Consider the following 24,050-nt stretch of genomic DNA (forward strand, 5'->3'; position numbering starts at 1 on the left):
GCCGAGCCCGCGCCCGCTCTGCGCCGCCACCGCCCCGCTCCGCCCCGCGCCGGCCCCCGCCGCGCTTAAAGGAGACGGAGCGGCCCCGCCGCCGCCCTGCCCCCGTCAGCAGCGCGGCACCGGGGGGGGGGGAACGGGGCATACCCCGAGCTTCCACCGGGATCACCAAGGAAAAAAAAAAGGGGAAGGCATTACTGCTGCCCTCTGCCAGGAATGCCCGCCCACTCCTTCTGAGGATAGCTGATTCAAATGATCCAGCGGGGACTTCCATCCAGCAGGATTTTTTTTTTTTTTTAAACCAAACTGAAACACAGAAAGTTTCACCTCAACGTGAGGAAGAACTCCTTTACGTTGAGAGTGGCAGAGCACAGTTCTCCCTCTCTGGAGACTTTGCAAACACACCTGGATGCGTTCCTGTGTCACCTGCTCCAGGTGACCCTGCCTGGGCAGGAGGGTTGGACTGAGCGATCTCCAGAAGTCCCTTCCAGCCCTAACGATTATGGATAACATCCCTAAACTTAAGGCACTGTGAGGAACACGAGATGTAGAGGATAGCCCAGAAACGGCTGAAGAATGTTGAGAGAGCAATTGCACTAGAAATACTTAAACTGTCTTTAATACACTGAATTGCTTATTATTTTCCAGAAGCAGTCTGCAAGAAGCCAGGGCAGCCAGGGAAGCTGGAAACCTGCAGAGTCACAGAGACGTCAGGACATGGAGCTTCTGCTGCCAGGCTGGTGGCTCACACCTAACCCAGTACCTGCTCAGTGCCACGTGAAAAGGAACCACAATTGTTCCAGGGGAAGTCAAGATCGGATTTCATCCTTCTCAAAAGCATAAAGGAAGCAATGGATCCTGCAGGTGAACATAAAAGCATGGCAATAGGGCGGGTGTGGGGAGAGAGCATCATCCTACAGCACAAAACCCCATGCATGTATGTGTACACAAAGTCAAGAGAAAAGATCTCAAACTTGCCCTGTAGTGCAACCCTCTGTGACCAGGAGAGCAGTCAGATCCTAGGATGCACATTCCAAAGCATTTATACTAATTGCATATATTATTTCAGTTCTAGGACCTCACACTTAAAATGAAAAAAACAGGCTCTTCTACATAGCCACCCTCAGGAGGGAAAAAGCTTCCAAACGTTAAATAGCCACATGCTTCTTTTTCTGGTGTGTTAAACCAGAAATAAGATGAAGGGAGACATAAGAAATTGAGAGCAAGTGTTGGGCGAGGAGGGAAGAGGCATCCCTGTAATATCCCAATTACGCCCATGCAATGATCTGACATTCCCCATTAGCATGGAATCAAGGCTGATCCCTGTGTTTAGGGGAGGAGTGGTAGGTCAAACACTTCCCCACATATGAAAGCAACAGTAAGGAATGATCACATCACGTGAGAGCTGTCTCAGATCTTTAAAAACCAAAACTAGCATTTAGCTCTTAGTCAGCATCACATATGACTCAAATTCTGAAGAAAAGGCCCTTCATATTTAGCTTCAAAGCTGGTTATTGCTACTTTGTATTAACATCTGCTTTAAAAAAAGAAAATGTGCTGCCTGTCAGCAAGGCATTCTGAGAATATTTTAAGTACAAAAAAATTAAAACTTTTCAAAATAACATTCTCAGTTTAACAATACTTATTAAAAGTCTCCCATGTAGTTTGTTAAGAACTAAACCTGAACTAAAAACAATCACACCAGTAGCAGCACTGTAAAAAGTACTTCCGTGACAACAGCCTGTACATTGACCTCACTAAACTCTAAGCAAGCCACACGTGTTTCCTCCTGTAGGAAAAGAGGGGTGACTTGTTAAAATAAAGTCATTAGGTAGCAGTGCAATTTTCTAGGAAGTTAGGAGTACACCATCATTTAAAGAAAGGGCAGCAGCCTTAAGCTACAACTACTAACTTAATAAAAGTTCAGGGTTTTCTCCTCTGCCAGATGCAAGGCAAGGGGCATCCCTTAAAATAAATCCACTTACTTTGGAGACAGACCTCTTGGTTTGCCTTTTTAAGATGAGCTTTTAGGTGATCAGTAACAGTTCAAGACTGCCAGCAAGCCTCTCCTCCTCCACAGCAATGAATTCCAGGAGGCACGGGGAAACACTAAGAGGCCACAGCATCTTTTGAGTGTGTCTTTTCTTACTGTTTTTCATCAATCCACAGTGCAGGGTGAAACACAGGCCACCAGATTCTGATGATGCTCCTTCAAGGAACATCAATTCCTTGAAATAGGCTTTTAGCACAGGAGGAGGACTCAGAATTCAACTGTAATACACACTGAACGGAGCCATCCAAGCTGTTTAATGCCCACAGTATATCCCACACCACTTAGTGGTGAGATTATCCTCCCGAATCTACAGACAGGAAGATAAGCATTCCCATATTGATGAGGGAAAGAGCTCAAGGAATCTTACTCACAGCCTGGGCCGGGGCTGAGTGCGGGAGTCCGGCCCAGCCGTGCATGCCTCACTCCGCCGGGGCTCCGTGCCTCTCCTGCTCCCAGGAAACCACAAGGACAACCTCCAGCCATGCCCTGCTCCAGGCTGCTGCTGCTCGCTCCCTGGCACAAGCCTTACCTGTTCAGAGGCCTTTCCTTCTGGGACCCATCTTGAGTTACAGCCTTGCTTCTACCTGTCCTTTCCTCTCTCTCCAGTTCCACCCCGTATGGAACTTCTTGATGTGCGTCTCCTGGTTTAATTCACTAATCTGGAGAAGGAAAAAAAACCAAACTAAAAACAGTTTCCTTCCCAGGTTAGTGAATGTAAGGGGTCGGTGAGGATGTTACAAGCAGCCCAGTAAATGCGAAGGGGGCAACAGAGCCAAGGTAGGAGTGGGCTGGAGCTGCCTGTAGAACTCCAGGCCACCTTGGGACAGAGCACACAGAACACTAAAAATAAGCTGGACACTTTATATCTATCTTGAATGTAAAGAATCTTTCCAAAACTCTTCTGGAGTTTTACCCTTGCAAGTATCAGACTCGAGCTCGTTTCCAAAGTGAAGCACGTTTCCACACTCTGCCTTCCCTCCCCCGTCCAATTTAAGTTACCACAACACATTAACTGAGCACCAACTGAGGAATTTGGTACTTGAATTATCTGAAACTACCAAATTATTCTGCAGATTGTTGTAATTACATTGGCCGTATCTGTTTGTTGTTCTTACAACCACCGCCTGCCCCTGCCCCACCACACAATTATCAAGACACCTTTGGACTGCTCAAAGGTGGATCATTTTACACGTTACCAAACGAGACAACACCAGAGAACGCACATTTTAAAATACTATTTATAGAAACAGAAATTTATTGCAAATTTAAAAAAAAAAAAAAAACAAAACTGAGATTAAATTTCTTGATAAAAATTATTCACACAGCATTCATGTTGTGATTTTTTATTTTATTTTGAAATGAAACCATTGTACATTGTACAAACCATAACTACCGATGGAATAAATAAGTGAAAAATTATACTGCTGTACAACACACACACACACAAATCATAAGATGGAAAACGATTAGGTATTGAAGAAAACAAAATTCATTACACCTTCTAACAGGCCCTTAGATATAAAGAACATTCCAAAACATGACAATGTTTATGTATGAAGATAGCCACCCAAAACCGATATTTTATACTGCCTTGTTGATTTTTTTTTTGTTGTTTTGTAAGTGCCAGCACTTTTTGGAATGTTTAACAACTACTTTCCCAAGCATAAAAATTCCAAGGAATAGTTCTGCTATAAAATGTTTGGCTGAGTAAATCGATTATCCGGAAGGCCTTCCCACATGTTCCACCAACTCAGCTAAATTACTTGCTTGCTTCAAGTTTCTTTTTATTTTTTTTATCTTTTTTTTTTTGTTATTTAATTTATTTATTTATTTGTAACTGAAGCTCCAACATTCAGCATTGTAGCAAGGAAGCACTTCTTGATATTTGCACTATTTCTAAAATATCAGCTGTATGAGAACTTTCAGTCATCTTGAAAAAAATTACATCTCTCCTCCTGCTCCACCTCTCAATGCTTTCAATAAACCCTTATACAGTGAGTTCATAAAACAAGTTTTGGGTAGAGATAGGTCCAAGCCAAAAAAAGCTGGATTTAGATCTGGTTTCAAACCTCAGGTGGATTTGAATTCCATGTTCTGGTTTGGTCCCATCTGTACTTTCTGGCATTAAAATGTGTTCAATCACATCCGTTGGCCCATAAATGTTATCAGGCACTTCAAAAGAAGACTAATAACAGTCTTATACACTATTTTGGATTTCTTTATACCAGATAATGTCGAAGTCTCTTCCCCCAGAGACTGACAATAACAGGTCTAAGGAACCCAAATCTATCTGCTTGTTCAGTTGTCTGTTGTCACTAGAATCTCTGGTTAAAATAAAAGATCTGAATGCATTCTGTAGAAGCTGTACATAAAGGATTTCTACCTCAGAAATAAAGCCTCTAGGAAGATGGTTATGATGCCTTGTCTCATTAGCCACAGAACAATGAACAGTTCTGAGCAGAAGCCACAGGAGAGAAAAGGAAGTTTATAATTAAACCTGTTGATGTCAATAATGCCAATAAATGCTTCTATCTAATGAAAAATTTGAGGTATTTTTAGTGCTATTTATATATTTTATTTCTTCCTAAAGTACAGGAATTAGTTCCTAAATGAAAAGTCTATTTACTCCCTTGGAAACGTCTACAAAATGAAAATTAAAAACTTGCTGCGATGCACCTGAAGAGAGGGATTAGTAAACACAACTACTTGTCAAAGGTGGCATCAATTTGTTTTGTTTTAGCATTAAGAATAACGAAAAGTTAGTAAATCAAAAATATTTAAAAGTTTGAATCTTTCTAGATTTGCCCATTTAATATATCAATAGAACTTCTCACAAAATATCACTTAAATCTGAATGTAATATACATACAAATCAATCGTCATGGACCAGTTATCCACATTTTAGGCATACACACAATTCAAGAGAGAATTCTACCGTTTCATTGCATATATCGTGCAAATTCAGTTTTTGGCTCCTCATTTCCTTATTTTCAGAATGTTAATGGACTTCATGATCAGACCAGAAATCCCAAAATCTTATTAGGGAGCACGCTGTTTTCATGAATGATTTGCAATCAGATTTTATTCAGTTAAAATCCAAAATGTTTTATTTCAACATAAAGGAAAAGTTGAGTGTCATAGGTTATTTGGGGTTCAATCCTACAAACATCTTACGGAAGGTCAGTATTGGCTCCCCACTCATCCCTCCCCTTTTCCCTCCCCCCAATTCCTCATTATTTTTCCTAATAAAGTGGTAATTGCAAACGTAATGCAGTAGTCTAGGTGCAAGCCATTTTCACTATTGGAGAATTCAGACCTAAATAAGCTTCACGAAGACCTAATTTATGAAAAAATGTTATCAACTGGAAGCAACGTCTTTTTTTCGTCTAAAAAAGTATTTACAGTTTTTCAGCTTACAAACTACACGCAACCATCTCCAAGAGCTGTGAGATCGTATTTTAAATTACAAGTTCCATCTCCCACACCAGGAGAAGGCAGAGCAAGGGCCCGATCCAGCAGCATGTGTGTACACATGGATGGATGTGTGTGCATGGAAGTGGGAGATCAGCGGTTCCACCGACACCGGGTGTTTATTCCCTGGAAGTACAAAGCCCACTGGAAGACCAGACCCTCGTGACCTGATGCAGATGGTTCCACACTTCTGCTTGCCAGGAATTTGAGGGGAGCTGCACCTACCTTGTGCCTTTCCATTAGTTTAATTAGCATAAGCACACTTCAATGTAATTGGAAGAGAAGGAACATTCCTAACTGGTGTTAGGAACTGGACTACGGAAACAACAAGGCTTATTTACAAGACTTGCTGAAAGAGAATAAGGAACCCCCCTCCCCCCCAATACAGTATTTTCCTGGAACATAGAAGTAAACATCTCATAATGAAACAGTACAATGAAATCCAGTTCAGTGAAAACATGATATCAAAAAAGACCAATTGAAAATAAACTCACTGTGCATCAATCCCTTTGATCCTATTTATGTACATAGTGGAACTTTCCTGTAAAGCAAGTTGTACCCAGTACAGAGATCTGGACCTAATACGTAAGTATTTTAAGTGCCTGTGTTATAATCTATTCAGATCTGGACTATAAATGGTAAACAGATCATGTTAACTTCTGATGAAGTTAAGTATTTAGAAGACCAAATTTACAGTTGCGAATGCCATGCATTCAATAAAAGATCTCCACTATAGCTGCTAAAATAAAATATCAAGCTCCTTTTTCTCCTTGGACTCCAAGAGTGAAAATGGCTTCCTGATTCATAGTTGTTTAAAAATTTAAGCACCAGGGATTTAAAACTTAAAAACGAAACAAAAACCCCGAACAAAAAAGAAAAAGAAAAAAAAAAAAAAGCCTTACTACATGGCATTATGCAAACATAGGCCACTTTGCAAAGGAGACAGTTGCAAAACAACTTTTAAAAGTTAGCACTGTTTTCAGAACACAAGGCACAAAACAAAAGCAGACATCACGCCAGAACAATGAACTTCACATGAAAGCTAATACCTGACCTGTACCATCCTTAAATATCTTACAATGTTAAATAGAGAAATGAAAAAAAAAAATACAGCAGCAACATAATTGTAATTTTGACTTTAGAAACAGTGCGTAGACCCCTCCTGAGTTGTTTACTCCAACCATTTCAGAGACAGTAACTTAAAAGTTCTCAATGTTTGTTTCACAGGAAAAAGTTTTCAGTGTCTGAGAAGTTAAACCTTTGTTAGGCTTTCTTGGATTTTTGCTTGGTAACTTGAAAAGTTAGGAGTTCTGTCCTCATCCAAGAGAAGATGCTTAAGTAAGGTTGTTCTATAATTAAGCCCACTGATGTACCTTACATAAAAACTGACCAGAAAAATCTATAGTCTAAATCTCTTCAACATTTTGTTGGGAAGCCTCTACTTTCATCTTTTTAGAAGGTGGCACTCCTTCAGAGTCCTTAATGAGGGGGAAAAGAAAAACAGCCACGTTATCATTGCACTGAAGTTCAGGCACCATAAACATCAAACAAACAGCACCAACAAATTCCCCAGTGTGTGACGTGTCCCAGACAAAGCATCCCTGGATGCCAGAACATGTCCCAGTGCTGCCTGAAGTCACTCCTCTACTTACATCTTACCTCAGCATCTTTGCACTTGTTGTCGTCTACAAAGGGCAAAATTCTAGTTCCAGGCTAAAACCCACAGTGAATATTCCAAGGAACAGCCTCGATGGAGGGTGCACTGAAACCAAGGACCCACAGCAAAACCAGGAGGAGCGGTGCTCTGCCTGAGGATCTGGACTTGTCCTGCCCTGAGAAGGGCACAATTGCAAGGATAATTTCTTCCTCCCACCCATCCAGAATTTTTCAGTGTTTCAGTGAGTAAACACCCAAATATCCACAAATTAACTCTCCTAACTGCCATAAGCAATTACCTTTATAGAAGGTGTTTTACTTCTGAATGGTCCTCAAAGGGTCCAGTAGGTTTGTTCCAAGCAATTTATTAATGTAAAATGTTAATATTCCCTTAAAAACATGGTCTGGTTTAATAAACTGAGAAACTCATCAGACCAATCTGGTCTTACTGTTCCAGTTCTGTGAGATTCAAGCAGCCAGTCACCTGCACCACAAAACCAGGCACAGGCACATTTCATACTTTACAGCTGCTTTACTGTCCTCACTTTGGAAATCAATGGAAATACGAAACTGTCCTCCTTACATTTGCTTTTAAGTAAAAATAAGCTTTTCCAAGACAATGTAATCTGACTTTTGCACTTGAAGTTACCTGAGAGTTTTTAGATGCCTCTGTAATTAAATCATTTTCTCCAGAGGACTGAATTTCTGCTTTCTCTGAACTATTCATGGAATTCTCCATTGAAGACTGTGAATTCTGTTCATCAGAGGTATCTGAAATGTCAAGAAATAATTTTAAACAAATGAAAGCTTTCAGCAGGAGCTTTCCAGGATGTCTTTCCATCAGCAACATCCCCAGCACACACATTTCACCCACACTGTAACCATTAATGACAACACACCTAACAAGTGTACGAATATGGTGAATTAAGCTCAAACTCCAGGATCACAACCTGGCTGCTGCCAGAACTTTTCCTTCCTGCTGCCAGAGCACAGACCCTAGGATCAGACCCTAGAGGGAGCCAAGCTCCTGCACAGCCTCACACAGGATGTCCGAGCCCTCAGCAAACAAGTCTGGACTGCAAGGGAATTCCTTCAAACCAGAAGCAAAAGGGCTGAATTGTTACAACTAATGGCTCTAAAAACCTGTGGTTAAGCAGAGAGAATAAAGTTACCTGAATCAAAATTCAGCCATATATTTAAAATCCTTTTTTTCGCCTGATACTACATTTGAGATAGAATTCAGCTAACTAGCTTAACAACTAAATTTTTAATTCTGGTGCATAGGTGTGAAGAAGTCCTCCAGCCTGTTACAGCTGTTACTTGCTTCCAGCTTTTACTGGGAGGTTTTTTTTTTTTTGGTTGACTGGTTGTTTTTTTAAACCCTTCCCTCTCTCAAAACAAGACTTACAGAAGACTCAAGGTTAAAGCACCCATTTACTTAAACAGGGGACAGGGACATGTAAAATGTACTCCTAGATCCCTGACCCAAAGAACATATGAATTTATTCCAGATGAAGAGAAATGCAAGATCAAACAAAACTGCTGGACAGCTTTGGTTAATGAAGATGCCATAACCAGTGAGTAATGGATATTTTTGTGGTGTACTGTATAAAAAGCATCACAAGCATTTCTGAATTCAAGATAAAATGACGCCCATGATGAGCATCTCAAAGATCACATTCAGCAAACTTGGGCAGAATTCTCTTCCTGTCCATGTCTAACCAGAAATGCATCTTCATGCTGATAAAGAAACAAGTCCCAAGGGTCCAAAGAAATCTGAGTTTCAATTTTTGCTGTGTATGTCTCAGCACCCACTGAGCTGAGGAGCACTCTGCCATGTGCCCATCTCCCCGTGACAAAGCCAGCTCATCACCGCTGTTCTCTTCCAGCTGCTCCTGAGGACACACTCAGGCTGCTTCTGACCTTTGGACAAGGGGATCCATACCTTAAACCACCAAAGCTATTCCAATGCCTGCAGGACTTGTTCACACAGCAGAATGCTTTGAATCCACCTTATTTAAGAATTCCTCATTAAGCATTTCTGACCACCCAAACTGGCTTACAGGAACCTCCCTGATTTCAGTGGAGTAACATGAGATAGACGTGCAAGGTCATTAACCCTGACCAGCTGAATAATGTCCCAATTGCAGGGTTCTGATTGATCACAACAAGGTAGGTAAATGTTTAATGAATTGTTTAACACAGCATTTAACCAACTGAAAAAAACCCACATAGCGGGTATTTTTTGCCATTATGTCTCCCTTTCATTTTACAATAACTGGTGCTGGAACTAATCCAGAGGACTTGGTATGATTTTCCCTGAACCTAAATTTAGCCAGGGGAACATGTATGCTATGTAGCAGCTTCACATAAGCAGGTTCAGACAATATTAGACTTGGGAGTAAATCCTTACTGTTTACTGTGGCCAAATATGCAAGTGGAGATTTTCTTTGAAGGAAATGATGTTCTGATTTATTCCCATTTGGTGCTGGTTCTGCTGTCAGATTTGAACCCCAGTTAAGAATGACAACACTTAATATATTTAACCACTCTGGCATTACCAAGATAAAAGTTCTAAATTTAAATTGGTCAGTGGATCTACTGAGTGAAGAACTAAATCAGGAGGGCATAATTTAATTGCTTTGGTACGGGAAGAATTCCGCAACCAAATTATTAGAATGGTGTTAAGGACATCTTTTATCTGTTATAATAGGACAAAGAAAGTTATCTTTCCAGGAATATAAATACAGAGCATGTTTCAATTACCCAAAATACCATTTAAAGAGTGAGGTTCAGAACAATCTCTTAACCCACATGTATTTTTAATCTGTGCACAACTGCAATAGAATCTTGTAATGCTTTTAGAAAATTAGGACAGAACTCAGAGCTAACTTTTGAATAGGTAGCTAGCAGGGTTAAGAGAAAAGAAAGGTTGCATTATAGTTTACACAACTAAAAAAGTAATTTCAAAGTATCTCACCTCTAATTTAATGTCACACTAGAGAGCAAACCTCCACAGATCTACACAAAATAATACCTTCAAGGATTTGTGTGATTACATCGTAGCAGCCATTTCAAAGATGATTTTAAATTATTTCTTCTTTCAAGGCTGAGATTTGGGAACAATACACCAGTATTTTGTTTGTTTCTCTCTGAAAAGACCCTGAATGTCAGTGTGACCTTTCCAGTTGTATGGAAGATCACCAGTAGGTCAGAGAAACTGTGGCCCATTTTCACATAAATGCTGAGAATTTAGAAACCATTTCTTTCAAATTGTTATTTTCCAGTTCTTAAAGTGGATAAGCAAATAAATAACACACTAAAGGATAACTTCTTTTTGTTTGGCTTTCAAATGGCCCTCCGAGCTCACCTTCTGAACCAGGCTGCTCCTTTGCCTCTGCCTGAGTTTCGTCAGACTTGACTTCAGTGCCGTCTGCTTGTATTGCCAAGTTCTGCTCTGGTGCTGGACTAGAATTACTGCTGTTTTCCTGTTTTATTGGGGAAGCATCAGCTATTGAGCTCTGGTTGCTGTTGTCATCTGTAAACAGAGGAGTGGAAAGCAACAAAGTTTGATTTGACAAGGTACAAAGCACACCTTAATTCTTCCACATTATTCCCTGGTAACACATGATATAATTTAGTTCATTAGGGATCAAGTCCAATCATTTAGACTCACACTACACATCCAACTTTTTTCCACAACAGCCCATGGAGTTTTCAAGCAGTGACCAAAAATCTAATTCTAACAAATTTTATACATTAAAATCAAGAATGTTTTACTCAGATCTGATCCCAAAGAACCCAGAATTTTGTAGTATGAGTAAACCAGATCAACTGAAGTGACGATCTCATATAACACAGGGCTAAGTAAGTTCATGCTGCAGATTTACAAATACTCATCACTCCAATGTTCAGATGAGCATACATTTTTTGAATTGTGTCCTTAAGGTCAAAAAATACCAACCCAAAGCCTCTTCAAGGTAAAATGTAACATCCAGTCCCAATATCAATAGTTTCTAAGCGATAACTGTCCAGAATATTCTCCAGCCCTCAAAGACTTGGATCACAGGAATTTTCTGCAGCACAATCTGTAGATAACAGGAAATATTCTGCCGGTGCCCTCTCCCTGTGACAGTGGTTTAAGTAGCTCAGCTATTATTTTATGGACAGTAGTGGGGTACAACTTCCTTTAAGCCAGACTAACATCCATGGATAACCAAAAGGGAAGCTCCTGCTCCCTAAAGAAAACTAAGCCTGCAAAACATTGTGACTTAAATTACTAGAATACAAGTCAATCCACCTCCCTCTGCATCTGTACAACTATTACATCCAAAGGACTTCAGGAACACAGAGCTGCTGGTGGGACCACCTCTCTCCAGAGCAGCCTGAAGTCAGACCACAGTAACTTTATCACAAAACTGTACAGTGTGAAATTGTACAGTTAAAAACACAGGTGATAAATGATAAAAAAAGCAAGTAGTACATTCACCTCATGGATGGGAGAATCAAGACTTAAAAAAATTAAATGATCTGATCAAGGCAAAAGTTAAAAGGTTTGAAACAGATGAAAAACTAATCCAGATCTGCAAAACTCCTGCTCACTCCTTTAACTGCAAGCCCACACTTGCTCTCAGCAATGCAAAAAGCAACCAGGAGGCAACACAAATGCAAATAAAACTGAAATTAAAAATTTACAACCCACTAAAACGTGATCCTCTCTTATCAGCTCAAACAGTACTGCGTTCTCAGCCATAATTGCTATCCAAACACCCAGAAGGTAAAAACCTGAAGCAGAGCTGAGCTGTGCAAGCTGCTCTGTAATAAACACCAGGCTAACACTCAGAAGTCACATTTTAAAAAAAAATTAAATGAAATAAAATTGACCTCATAGTGCCTGACTGGCCAACAAAAAATGCTTTCTTGAGCAGTTAATTTCATCAAGCTGCAGCAGAAGGAAGGCACCACAGAACCAGAGCTCTCTTTCCTGGCTCTTGAAGAATTCTCTTGACCTTTATCAGTTAGAAAGTTAATAAGTACAAAACCTGCCTAAATTATAGCAGGTACCACTGAGGCTTTGGGGGTCTTTTGGTTCTTCAAGCAGCAAACTCGACAGACTTATTACTTCACCTGAGTGCAGCGCTTTGAATGACAGGTATTTCCATTTTATTTTCATATTTAGCTCCACTAACAGTATTTTTTCCCTCACACTCATAGCCCAAATATAAATAGCATTTAAACAACAGTTAGTACATCCACAGAAGAGACATCCAAGGTACCAAGTGAGATCTGATGCTGTTTTCACTTTGATTCAAGTCCATACATCGGAGCAATGCAGAAGCTGAGGTTGTTGGTTTACACTTTCACAGCAGTGTAAGAGGGTAATTGGGTCTGACCTTCTCCCACTCACCATGCATGTCCATCATCCCTGGGGAGGAGCTGTTCTCTGGAGTGGTCACTTCAGAGCCACATTTTTCATCTTTGCCCTTTTTCTTATTCTTATTTTTCTGAAAAACAAAAGGCCCCACACACAAATGAGACTACGGCCGTGCAGAGAAATCCACATTGCTGTGTAAAACCCTCCCCACTCAGCGCTTCTGTAAGAACAGCTCACAATTTCAAATGAAACCTTCTTCTCTAAAACTAATGCTGTTTCTTCATTCAAACTGGAAGATGGATTAAGAAAAATCAGACTGACCTAAACCAAAGAGCACAAGCACAACAACCCTGTGTGAACTGTAGGTCCCAACCTGCTCCCAACCCACAAAGATGAAGACAAAGGAAGGGACCGTAGCATCCATCACGTGGGGAATCTGTGCCTGCTAAGGGATGCAGCATTTGCAATTAGGAGGTGACGTAATCAGTCTCACAGGAAAAAGAGCCAGCTGCACCGCTTTTGGAGATCCTGCCTGCTGAGGAGACAATTAAAAGCCTGACTCCAGGAAGAATGCTCTCAGCCCATCCTTTCAGACAGAAACTGTCCCCCAACGAGGGAAGAAACTGAACCACAATCAAATATTGTCTAAGACTGCAGAAGAAATTCAACAAGTGATATCTGGAGGGACTTTTCTCTCTATTTTAAACAGATTATTAAGCTTGTTTCTAAATTGTATTTTTACTTCAGAGAAGCCAGATTTTACTCGCTGACGCATGAAACAGAGGCGAGAGCACATGGACTTCTTTACCTTTGCAAAACGAAAGGTCACAGAGGTCATGATCTCTCTCAGGTTTGGTTTTGTCATTTTTTAAAGATAAAAAAGACACTTTTGCCAGAAAAGAAATATCGAAAGTGACTGTGAGCAATTTAAGCTGAGAAGTGTTTTTTAAAGAGGCTTAACCATCAAAGTGATGAGGTTCCAGAACAGCCTTCTACAACCAGTAGGAGGAAGAGCCAAGCTAACTGTAGTGCAGAGAAATGTCAAAGTGTCTTAGGAGCAACACATGATGGGGAAAGTAATTTAATTTCTGTTCACCAAAATCAAAGACAACTTCCACTTGAAATAGGGAAGGTCCCATTCTCCTGTTTTAGTGAAAAGCAAATATATTGTCTGGATGAAATTGGATATAAAAGGATGTCCACAACAAAATTTAATAGCCGAAATTATCCCTGCCTGATATTTATTGTTAAAATACACGTGCTTGTGTTCTGTGTGAGACCTTCCAGAGCAGTAAGACAGAAACCTTGCAACACCAAGCCTGCAACAACTGCAGCTGCACAACAGCCTCTACCCAAAATGAAAAGAATGTGACTGTAGGACATCAATGTAACTGGTCTTAAACAAGTGTCCCAATTTCAGCAAATCTGGAGCCTCAACTTAAAGATGATGGCTCAGGAAACACAATTAAACTCTGCACATAGAGACCATTATATAAACCCATTCTTCATACTAGAGAACCTGACTTTGGGTAGCAGTGACCTTGAAAATTCATCCAGAAGCTCACTTAGAAATTCCGTTTCCAAGTCCCACAGCACCCATCCTGCAGGCACAGCTGAACAGCAGGAAGACAACTGCCAGAAGCCATGAGCCTAAATATCCTAAACCCTGCACTCCCTCTCATATGGATAGCACAATTTTCCCCCACTATGCACTATTAATAATAAAATCCAGACCAAACATTTGACAACTAGAAAGAATGAACAGGTTTCCCAGTTCCCAAGGGGGAACTTCACAGAGATGCTGCCCAAGCAATGGAAGAACCCCCACAACTCTGACAGTCCCTGAAATCTGTGGGACAACAAAGTATAGAAATAAACAAATTCAGTCAAAACAACCCTAATAAAAAAAAAAAGGTCTTAAATTTGGAGTCTGAATAAGAAAAGGCCATGACACTGTCTTGTCTGAAAAACCACCATTTTGCACATCTATTAATGGAGAAGTTTTCGTCCAGATAGGCCTTCACTCCTATTTCAGGTAAAGTAAAAGCACGTGACAGCCCAAGGAAGGAGTACCAAACTTAGGATATGTTTTCTCTTGTATCATTAATTTACTGTGGTATCATGGGTTAGTGTTCTTTCTATCACAGTATTACAATTTGTAAGATGAGAGCAACGATCATTTTGAAAGGCAGTTTGCAAGTCCTATCGACTTTGATTTTTACACTTATTTCTGCCAACACCACATGAACAGTGCACACAAAGAACATAAACATGATGCACAGACAGAACATTTATCAAGGGAAAACACACATGACAACAGAAGCATGGTGTTGCTGTATCACTTGGGCTGGACATCTTAATACAAGTGATCCCAGTGCCACAGGATATTCCTACCCTCATGTCAGTGTTTTGCAACCTATTTTTGAGCAGAATAGCAGTGACCCACACATAGAATATGCTCTCTGCCCTGTTCCAAACCAGCTACTTTCTTTAAATCATCAGAGAGAAAGAGGGGAAAAATAATCCATGTCAAAACTTACCCTCCCTGCCTCCCAGTTATTGAAAGGTTTAAAACTCAGTTTCAGCTGCATGTTTAACAGTTATCTGAGAACTGATCCCAGCTGACTCCAGGGAGACTGTCACACACTGACCCATCAACATCACTTGCTGTAGAGATCAACATCTCCCTGCAGCTTGCAAGACCCACACCAGTCTTAGCTTAAAGGCTCAAAGAAAATCAAAGAATATTTCTTTCGACTTTGCTTCAACAAGAGCAACTGCATCTGGAAAAAGCAAGATACTGCAGGATACTTACATCATCCACTTTAGGCTCTGTTACTGGTACCCATTTGTAAATCCTTAGGGATGTGTCGCCAACTGTCACCCACTTCTTCTCCCTATAAAATTACAATGCAGGAGAAGTTAAACTTCAGATTCAGAAGAGAGTGATCTACTATTGTAAGTTGTCAAGGATTTAAACAGGCTATTAAGTAGGATGATCTCTATTACATCATCTTTAGCACTGCATTGTGCAAATTGTTCTTTGCATTTCACAACTTGCTAGAGCACTGCTAACCTCCAGATTTCTCAGGGCTGTTACTTGACTGGGTGAGTAACTGCAGTAGCAGTAATAAGATCTGAATTAAAGATAAAGTTAAGAAGAACAGCAATTGAAAATGCGGATTTAATGCCTACAATTTTCATTTAAGTTTCTAGACAGCAGAAGAGGGTTTAGACAGACCAGTGTGTTTTGATTGTCATGAAGCTGTTTAATGGGATTAGAAATCTAGATGCATTTTGACCACCTGAGGTTTATTTGGGGGCAGAAATTTGCTGCTGGCAATTTCATGTTCACTCCACACCCCTGACAGACAGCTCTGCAATTCCAGCCACAGGACCAACAGCCTCATGGGGAGCAATATGTGCCATGGTGCAGAATCCAGGCTCTGGAGAGCCCAGCTCTGAGGAAAGGCAAGGCTGAGGCTATCAGAGAGGGGAAAGCACAACCTCAGGCACTGTGTGCAGACTCTGCCAGCCGTGAATGGTGACAATGACAAATTGTGAAGGAAAAGTGGCTGCAGGGCAGCTCTGCCTTAGGGGGTCACAGTGCTGCGCTGGAGAGGGATGCTGAGCGCTCGGCTGAGGGATGAATTCCTTGAGCTCTGCACATCAGGGCATTAAAAGAAGGTCCATAATGCCAGAGAAATTTCATCACGTTTCTGTGATCAGTTTTCAGGTCACAGATTACCACTGCTGGTTCCTGGGTTTGCAATGCAGCTCTGCAAATGGATCGATTAAAAGTTAACAACAAAGACCGATTCCATTAAATATTCAGGAACATCTGAAATTAATTTGGCATGAGATCTCAGGCTTTTTTTTGTTTGTTTCCATAAGCACGTTTAAATAATAGATTTGGGATCCAGTTATAGATTAAAAAAATAAAAAATGTTCTTTGCAGGATGGGAGAAGCTGGATGTGACTCCAAATATATGTATTTATATATATGTGATAGCTCCATTTTTAGAAAGGGCCTCCAGAATCAAAAGCAGCCACACTGTACAAATGTCACAAACATCCTCCTATTTGTTTTAGCCACTAAAGCCCAATCTTGTATTTTCCCTTTAGAAGAGGCATTTTCCTGTTTAATTAAGAACAAAAGCAAAACTAAATTATGCATGACTATTTGATACATTTTTGGATCTGTCCATAATGATATTTTAATTGAAGTCCAAAACTATTTCAAATTCATTTCTTTCCCACTGCTCTTTGTGGAGCAGTGTTCCCTCTATGTGTTTAGACACAGCCATTTGGGTACACTAGGTGGCTGAAGTATGTCAAAATCCAATTTCACTCTAATTTGGAGCTCTACATGCGATAAAATGACAGTGGAGATGAGGGCATGTCAATAATGAGAGCATACTTAATTGTGAAAAGATGATCATGATATAATTTGGGGTTTTTTAAGGATACAAGACAAACTAGATTTATTTCTACTAAAGAAAACCTTTGAAATTATGGAAATAAAACCAGCTGGGGTTTTGTTTTGGGTGTGGGGAGAGGTGAATAAATGTTTTTTTAAAAAATCAAGATTTTATTCTTTTCCTACAGCAAAATATTACTTAGAGATGCTGCACTGGAAAACCAAAAGTTCAAGATACCTGTTAGCATCTCAAAGCAGCCTCACACAGCATCTTCACTGGACAGACTGTAGAACACAGGAGGAAACCTATATTAGTAACTTTTTCCTTCTAGTATTAAAGTTAGCCCTGACATTTTAACTCTTCTGAGCTTCTTATGTACCACTTTAAGTTTTGATAACCCTCAGCTATAGGGATTTTTAAGCTGATTTCAATACACAGTAATTCAGACAACAACGGGAATAAGAATATTTTGTGATGGAAGTACACCAACATCCCAGTCCTGCAAACACTTATGGCTAAAAAGAAAACCCAACATCACAGTGCTATTATGCAAATATTTTACATGTGTAAGTATTTACAGTATTGACAGTTTAAGACCATGAAAGTATTAATAAGAAAAAAAGAAAGACAACCTCCTCTAAAACTTAATAAAAGCATTGGCAGCACAAACACAAATCTGTTAACAAAGAAACGCAATGAATTTCAGACATTTAAAGATCAACAGGGTAAAATCATTTCAAGATTTAAGACATTTATTGCAAATTAAGCTTAGAATATTATCTGTAATACTTACTGCCTTACCATTTCAAAACAAAACCCAAAATGCAAACAAGCAAACAAAAACCCCAAACCCACTTCTACTCTGAACACTCACTTTTTAATCTTTTGTGCAAAGACACCATCCCAACCTGCTGATCAGGGACTTTCCTTTTCACTCAGTGAGAATTGATAATTTACTGATGCTGCCCACGGCAGCAAGTTTGGGAAATGCTGCACAAACCACAGAATATCCTCATCGGCCCAGTGCTGGAGTAGGAATGAGGAATTAATGAACTCTTGTGCTCAGTCTGTTGTGAAACCTTAAGTAGTTTCTTCACCTGTTTTCCTGTCTGCTGCACCCACCCAAAGATCCTGACCAGAATTCCACCCCCGTCACTCTATTCCACCTTCGATAAGTGATGACTGAGCAATATCTGTCATTGCACCGTCCCCTGTTATTCTCTATAGGTTGATCTCTGTGTTGACTGTTGGATTGGAAAAGATGGCTAATGTAACACCATCAGCCTGACACTTTATCAGGCTAAAAATGTGGTAATTATTAACTTTACTTGTCCATGTCTAGCTGATAAAACTCCACAGTTTTACAAAAAAAACCATTTTGCCTGTTTTCAAAGCTCTCCTGTTCCTCCATGAATGACTCAGGAGTAACAACACCAGAAAATGGCAAAACTAAAATATATACAATAAAATTTTTAATTTTAATCTTCCACACTGAAAAGTATCTTCAATATTTTAGTTATAGTAAATTCAGAAACTAATCAGTGCAACAGAAACAAACCCTTACATTTATCTGAAATTGTGTAAAAGCATTTTTAAATTCTGAACTGTATCTGCACAGCATTTAAAGGACAGCCAAGGGTACAAAGGGTAAGCATTAGTATCAACACTTCTTCAGCGCTCATGCCTGAGGCATACTAATATCTCAGAACTTACATCATTATATACTCAATTCCCCGTTCTAAAAAACCCAAGACTCTTAAATATATTTATACTTTGTTTAGTAACACTAAAGCTCCACAGATGAACATCAGATTCCACGTATAAAAGTAATATACGGGTGAGCAAACACAACAGTGTATATTACACTTATACAGAAAGTGTCAAGGCAGCTTCTGCAGCAGCAGTGAGTGCCAGAAACATTTGACAGCAGAGACACAGAAAGCCTTTACTGCCAATATATCACTCAAGGAAAGGCTTTCCCACTTGTTTGGCCTTTTCCCATGACTACCATTCATCACGGTGATCTGCATTTACACAAGGATTTGCTCCCACATACCCCATCTTCTGCTGGTGATCACGAAGTGACGTCATAATGCTGAATTTATCACATCACACTCACTTGCATTGCAACAGAGTTTGGTGAAAATCACAGAATTATGACCTCCCTGTGGGATCAAGCAAAAGAGAAAGGGGATGGGAAAGAATATGCCATTATTATACACAAAAAGTGCTGTCAGATGCACAAAAAATGATTTTTTGAAGCGTAGGCGTGCTTTTCCGAGCACGCCTACTGCTGAGTAGATGTTTGTCTAGTGACTAACGTGAAGGAGCCCCAAACACACATGGTGTTTATTGACCAGGCTGCAAATACAATAAAATGCCATGTAGGGTAACTGGACAAGGACATGTGGTCACAGACACCTTCTCTCTGAGTTTATCTCAGTACAGCACATTTGGGGAGTCTCCTGTAATGCACACAGGCCAGCATGGCTTAAAGCAAGCCCTGCCTGGTTCCACATGGCCACAAGCACCTTGCTCACAGCAGACAGAACCATGGCTTACACATTACAAAACTTTAACTTCAAGTTCTACTGAAGTCAGAGAGCATATCCTGGCTCAGAAAGAAATAATCACAAGCCAGAATTAAAAAAAGGTATCATAATTCAAGCATGGTAACAGCATGTTTGGGCCACTACAGAACTTCAGAGCATTCCCGCACATACACTGGGTATTTTTACTTCAACTGCCACTACCTGAACTACAATCTTAGCAGGAAACCCAACACAGCCAGGCTAAAGCAGTGATCTGGAAGTAGCAAACAGCCTTTTTCCAAAGACATCATGTTAAGGAGTTCTATGTCATTAACTCCTTCTCAGAGCGAAAGCCTATTTGAAGAAGGAGGCACAAGCAGCAAAACCTACAGAAGCTCAATCTCAGAGCATTACATACCACACAAAAACATTTTAGCAAGTCTGAATGGAGACAGTGAACAGAAAAGCTACAGCAGCATTGCCTAGAAATCCTAAACAGCCACAGCTCACAATCCCAGCCAACGGGACCAGGTAACACAGCCTGTAGAGACTCTTCCCCTGACTTTCTCCAAGTACTTTCACCAGCTGTCCAGGTTCACCTCTTCTCCCTAAGGTGTTATCAGCCTCCAGATCAGGGCTTTGATGGGTCAGAAGAAGGTCGAAGGACTTCTGAGAAATACTGCAATTCAAAGACAAGGCAACGCAGTCGGATTTCCCAATTCCTAGAGCATTCTCTAAAGCCAGGGTTACCTATCCCCACCAGGTACTCCAGACCTCCACCCTTAAATGTTTGCACAGCTGTCCCAAAGTCCAGCAGTGCTACATGCAAATTATTTCACTGCCTCCTAAGACATCCTACTACTTAAGCTTTCCTCCTGCTCATCCCTTCTCTCTTCAGTAAATGTCTGCGTTTTCCTTCATTTAATAAATCAGACATTGACAAAAACCAAGCATGTCTCCAGTATTTTTCTTACGCTGGCTGAGGGCATAAGAGTTTTTGCCCCTCTTTTCTTGGAGCCCACTTGGAATCTACACGTCCCCATCAACCTTTAAAGACAAAAAACCAATCCTATACCATTCATTGTGACAAATTAATCTCAGAGGATTTTTTAAATAGACTGAGAAAAGAATTTTAAGTATTGTTAAAGAAAGGTAGAACTGTTCTCTTACTGTGGAAATTTAACATTTCTGCCACACAAACACAAGGCAACCGTGTATTCTGTAAGCCACGTGCTGTGTGTTTTCCAAAACAGATGTTCATTCATGAGCAAGGTTTAAACAAAGGAGATAAGGTTACGGTAATCTCAAGAAAAAAATGTAACAACTTCACTGTTTACTACTAAGTTCCAGCAATAACCAGAAGCGCCACGCGCTCCTGAACAGACAGGAAGACAGAGGACCTGCATCCAAGGGCTGGCTGTCCAGGAACACTAATTTTCTAAGGAACAAAGCCTGCCCTGATGGAAGCTGCCTTCCAGCAGGCACAGATGTGACAGCACAGGGGCTCAGGAATACCAAGCACAGCAAGGTGCTGCACACCTGCACAGGTGGATAAAGCTCTGGATAAAGCCAATGTCCCCTCGGATGAGTTCACAGCCCAGTCTGTCTCCCTGCCCATCCCTGGCACGCACCACCCCGAGCACACAAGTGTCACAAAACTCTGTTCTAGAAAATGTTGGACGCAAGGTATTTTAATTTTCAGTGGCTGCATTTCCACAGAAGAGCTGTGGATGGCAACAAATTGCTCCTATTATGCAAATGAAACTGCACACTTGGAAATTGCCGATGTGGCTCTTCTGAAGATGCAGGAATTGCTAGTGTGGAAAGTTCAATTTAACAAGCCAAGTCTTCTCAAAACACTGAAACCACGAAACACAGAATCTCTCTTGCTAATTTCCCACTGTATTTGACTGCAGGTAGGGGGTAATCATGAGAGTCACCTTCAAATTATGATTCCTTTGAAAATAAGAGAATTGCTTTATGTAAATACTTGTGAAGTGCACGTACAGAAAGTCATATCAATACTTCTGATAATAATCAACAGAAACACTGCATGACTGTACAGGAACCCTTTAAAGCAAGTTGTCTATCGTGAAGGTTAAAATGTAGAAAAATCTATTTATATAATAAGATTTCTGTTTTACAGAAAGAGCCATAGCAACGGGCATGATGGTAGAGAGTCCTTGCCAAGAAAAAATAAATAAATTAGGTATTTTGTTGAATGGCCAAGCTTCTGTCTCTACTCTCTCTGAATTCCACAAACCAGGATTCAAAAGGAGCGTGCTGCGCTCATGAATGAAATACCTACAGACAGAACAGTCCCACACATCCAACCACGCTCCCGTTGGAACAAAAGTCCTGTCACACCGCGGCACATTGTTCTGACCCTCCAAAACCGGCCCAGCAGTCAGCAAACTGCACTTAAAAACAACACCCGAGTAGAAGAGAGTTCCTGAAACCACCCGAGCTGCGGTGCTGGGGCTGCTCCGGCTCCCCACACAATGGCTGGATTCTTTGAAATCCCCATCCCGTGCCCGGCGTTACTGGACACACGTCCCGATTCTTTGTCCGGCTCACGCCAACGGGCCCATTCATGTGCTCAAGGCCATTTAAAACTTAACAATCCATTTCGCCCTAATAACGAACACGAATTCTGTATTTTGCTTTTCTTTTAACGAAAACAAAGCGCTAGCTGAGGAGGGCAGTAGAAGTGTCCCCTTGATTTCAAAGCCTCGAACCAGCTGAGTGATGCACAATAACAATAACGCAAGGGATTTCCCCGTGGATTCCAAACATTTAAAGGAAGTATTTTAAGATACATGCACAGAGACTGCTGAGCAGTCAGCTAACTTGCTGGAAGAAAGATTCACTCTTGAGTCACACCGGCACTGCTCTTTATCCCATCCCAAATCCCCGGACCGACCATGCAGAGCACGGCGGCGACCGCTTTACTGCATTGTTTAAACACCTCGTGTGGGTTTTTCTAACAAAAGCAGAAAAAAAAAAAAAAAAGACAAAAGCGGGAAAATGCCAAAACGCGTTGAAGGCCTAACAAAAGGGACTTATTTCACACGGGGTATAACCTTTTATTTTATGATTTAGGAGAGGTGCCAGGGGCAGTTTCGCGCTCTCTCCCGGAGCGTCGGTGGGAGACGATCGCGCTTGGGCTTGCTGCGCTTTTACGCGCAAACCCCGGGAACTTGGGAGGTGAAATCAATACACAAACAGGCAACGACAAAAAAAAAAAACCACCTCTCGGGAGCTTCACAGGGGTATTCTCAACGTGTTTTCTTTTTTTCCAGAACACTTCTCCGAGCACTACTTCCACCCAGAAGAGCGGGCGGCGGAGCCACCCCGGGCCCGCTCCTCGGGCCCTTTGTAGGGGCCGGCGGCGGGAGGCGCCCGACACGACCCCGCCGCCCGCCCATGCCCGAGGCGCCCGGCCCGGGACCCGCGGCGCGGGGCAGCGGGCCGGGGTCCGCGGGGAGCGGCGGGGGGCGGCGGGGAGGGGGCTCGGCCGCACAATGGAGCCGCCTCTCGCCCTCACACGCCGCCGCCGCCTTCATGTGACTCGCCGGAGCGAAATGGCTGCTGGGTGCCGCCGGCTCCCCGCCCCCCGCGGCCGCCGGCGAGCCCCGGACCCGCGCGGGGCCGGCGCGGGGGGCGCGGGGGGACGCGGGCGCGGGGTCCCGGCGCGGCGCGGCCCGCTCACCATTTGCGCACTTTCTCGATGGCCGCCATCACCCGCTTGATATCATCCTTCGCCCGGCTCCGGGTCTCGGCCCGCACCGACCGGCCCGACATGCTGCTGGGGGGCGGCGGGCTCAGCGGGGAACGCGGCGCTCGGCGCGGCCAGCGGCTCGGTCCGTGTGTCGGGGCGCCCGCCCGCACAATGCCGGGGCTGCGCGGGGCTCGGCGCGGCTGCGCTCGGCGGCTCCGCTCGGCTCCGCCCGCCCGCCCGGCGGGGCCCGCGCTCCGCGCACGCGCGGGGCCGGCGGGGAGGGGAGGGGCGGCCGCCGTGAGGGGACGGCGGGTGGCGGGAAGCGCGGCCGCGGCGTGAGGGAGAGGAGGGGGGGATCGGACTCCCGGGCGGCTCTCGGGGCTAAGGGGACACCGCGGAACCGCGGGGACAGCGAGCCGCCCCCGGCGGGGACCTGCGGAGGAGGTGCCGGGCGGGAAGGAGCCGGCGCGGCGGAGAGTCCGGAGGCGGCCGCCGGCCCCGCGCGCGCGGGGGCTTCCAGAGTTCCCGTCGCTGGTTTTCCTCGAGTGTTCGCGGGAGCGAGCACAAGACAACGTTCTTTCCCCACTTCCACCAAGCTCAGCCCGTAAGTTACCCTAGAACTAAAAAGTTTGTCCGATTTCAGTTCGCCTCAAGTCTAAAGGGCTGTCAAGAGCTGCCCAGGGAGGTGGTGGAATCACCTCCCCTTCAGGGAAAGACTGGATGTGGCACTTAGTGCTATGGTCTAGGTGAGAAGGTGCTGACCGGTCAAGGGTTGGACTCGAGGATCCCAGAGATTTTTTCCAACCAAATTGATTCTCGTGATTCT

The 24,050-nt window shown here is 42.5% G+C and overlaps 1 protein-coding gene across 2 annotated transcripts; it reads right to left on the bottom strand.

Moving 5' to 3' along the window:
- Nucleotides 1-3,377: 3,377 nt before the first annotated feature.
- BCL7A (BAF chromatin remodeling complex subunit BCL7A) lies at nt 3,378-23,401 on the bottom strand. Of its 2 annotated transcripts, XM_048322921.1 has the most exons (7): nt 23,216-23,285; nt 19,029-19,137; nt 15,367-15,448; nt 12,585-12,681; nt 10,548-10,715; nt 7,827-7,948; nt 3,378-6,999 (listed from the first exon to the last, which is right to left on the bottom strand). In XM_048322921.1, the coding sequence occupies exons 2-7, from the start codon at nt 19,061-19,063 to the stop codon at nt 6,928-6,930; spliced, it is 576 nt and encodes a 191-aa protein (XP_048178878.1). In that variant the 5' UTR covers nt 19,064-19,137; nt 23,216-23,285; the 3' UTR covers nt 3,378-6,927. The 2 variants fall into 2 exon arrangements, with proteins under 2 accessions (XP_048178878.1, XP_048178877.1); XM_048322920.1 differs by lacking the exon at nt 19,029-19,137 and having other exon boundaries at nt 23,216-23,401.
- Nucleotides 23,402-24,050: the final 649 nt, after the last annotated feature.

Source organism: Corvus hawaiiensis, chromosome 18, assembly GCF_020740725.1.
Source record: "Corvus hawaiiensis isolate bCorHaw1 chromosome 18, bCorHaw1.pri.cur, whole genome shotgun sequence".
In the NCBI taxonomy this organism is placed as follows: domain Eukaryota; kingdom Metazoa; phylum Chordata; class Aves; order Passeriformes; family Corvidae; genus Corvus; species Corvus hawaiiensis.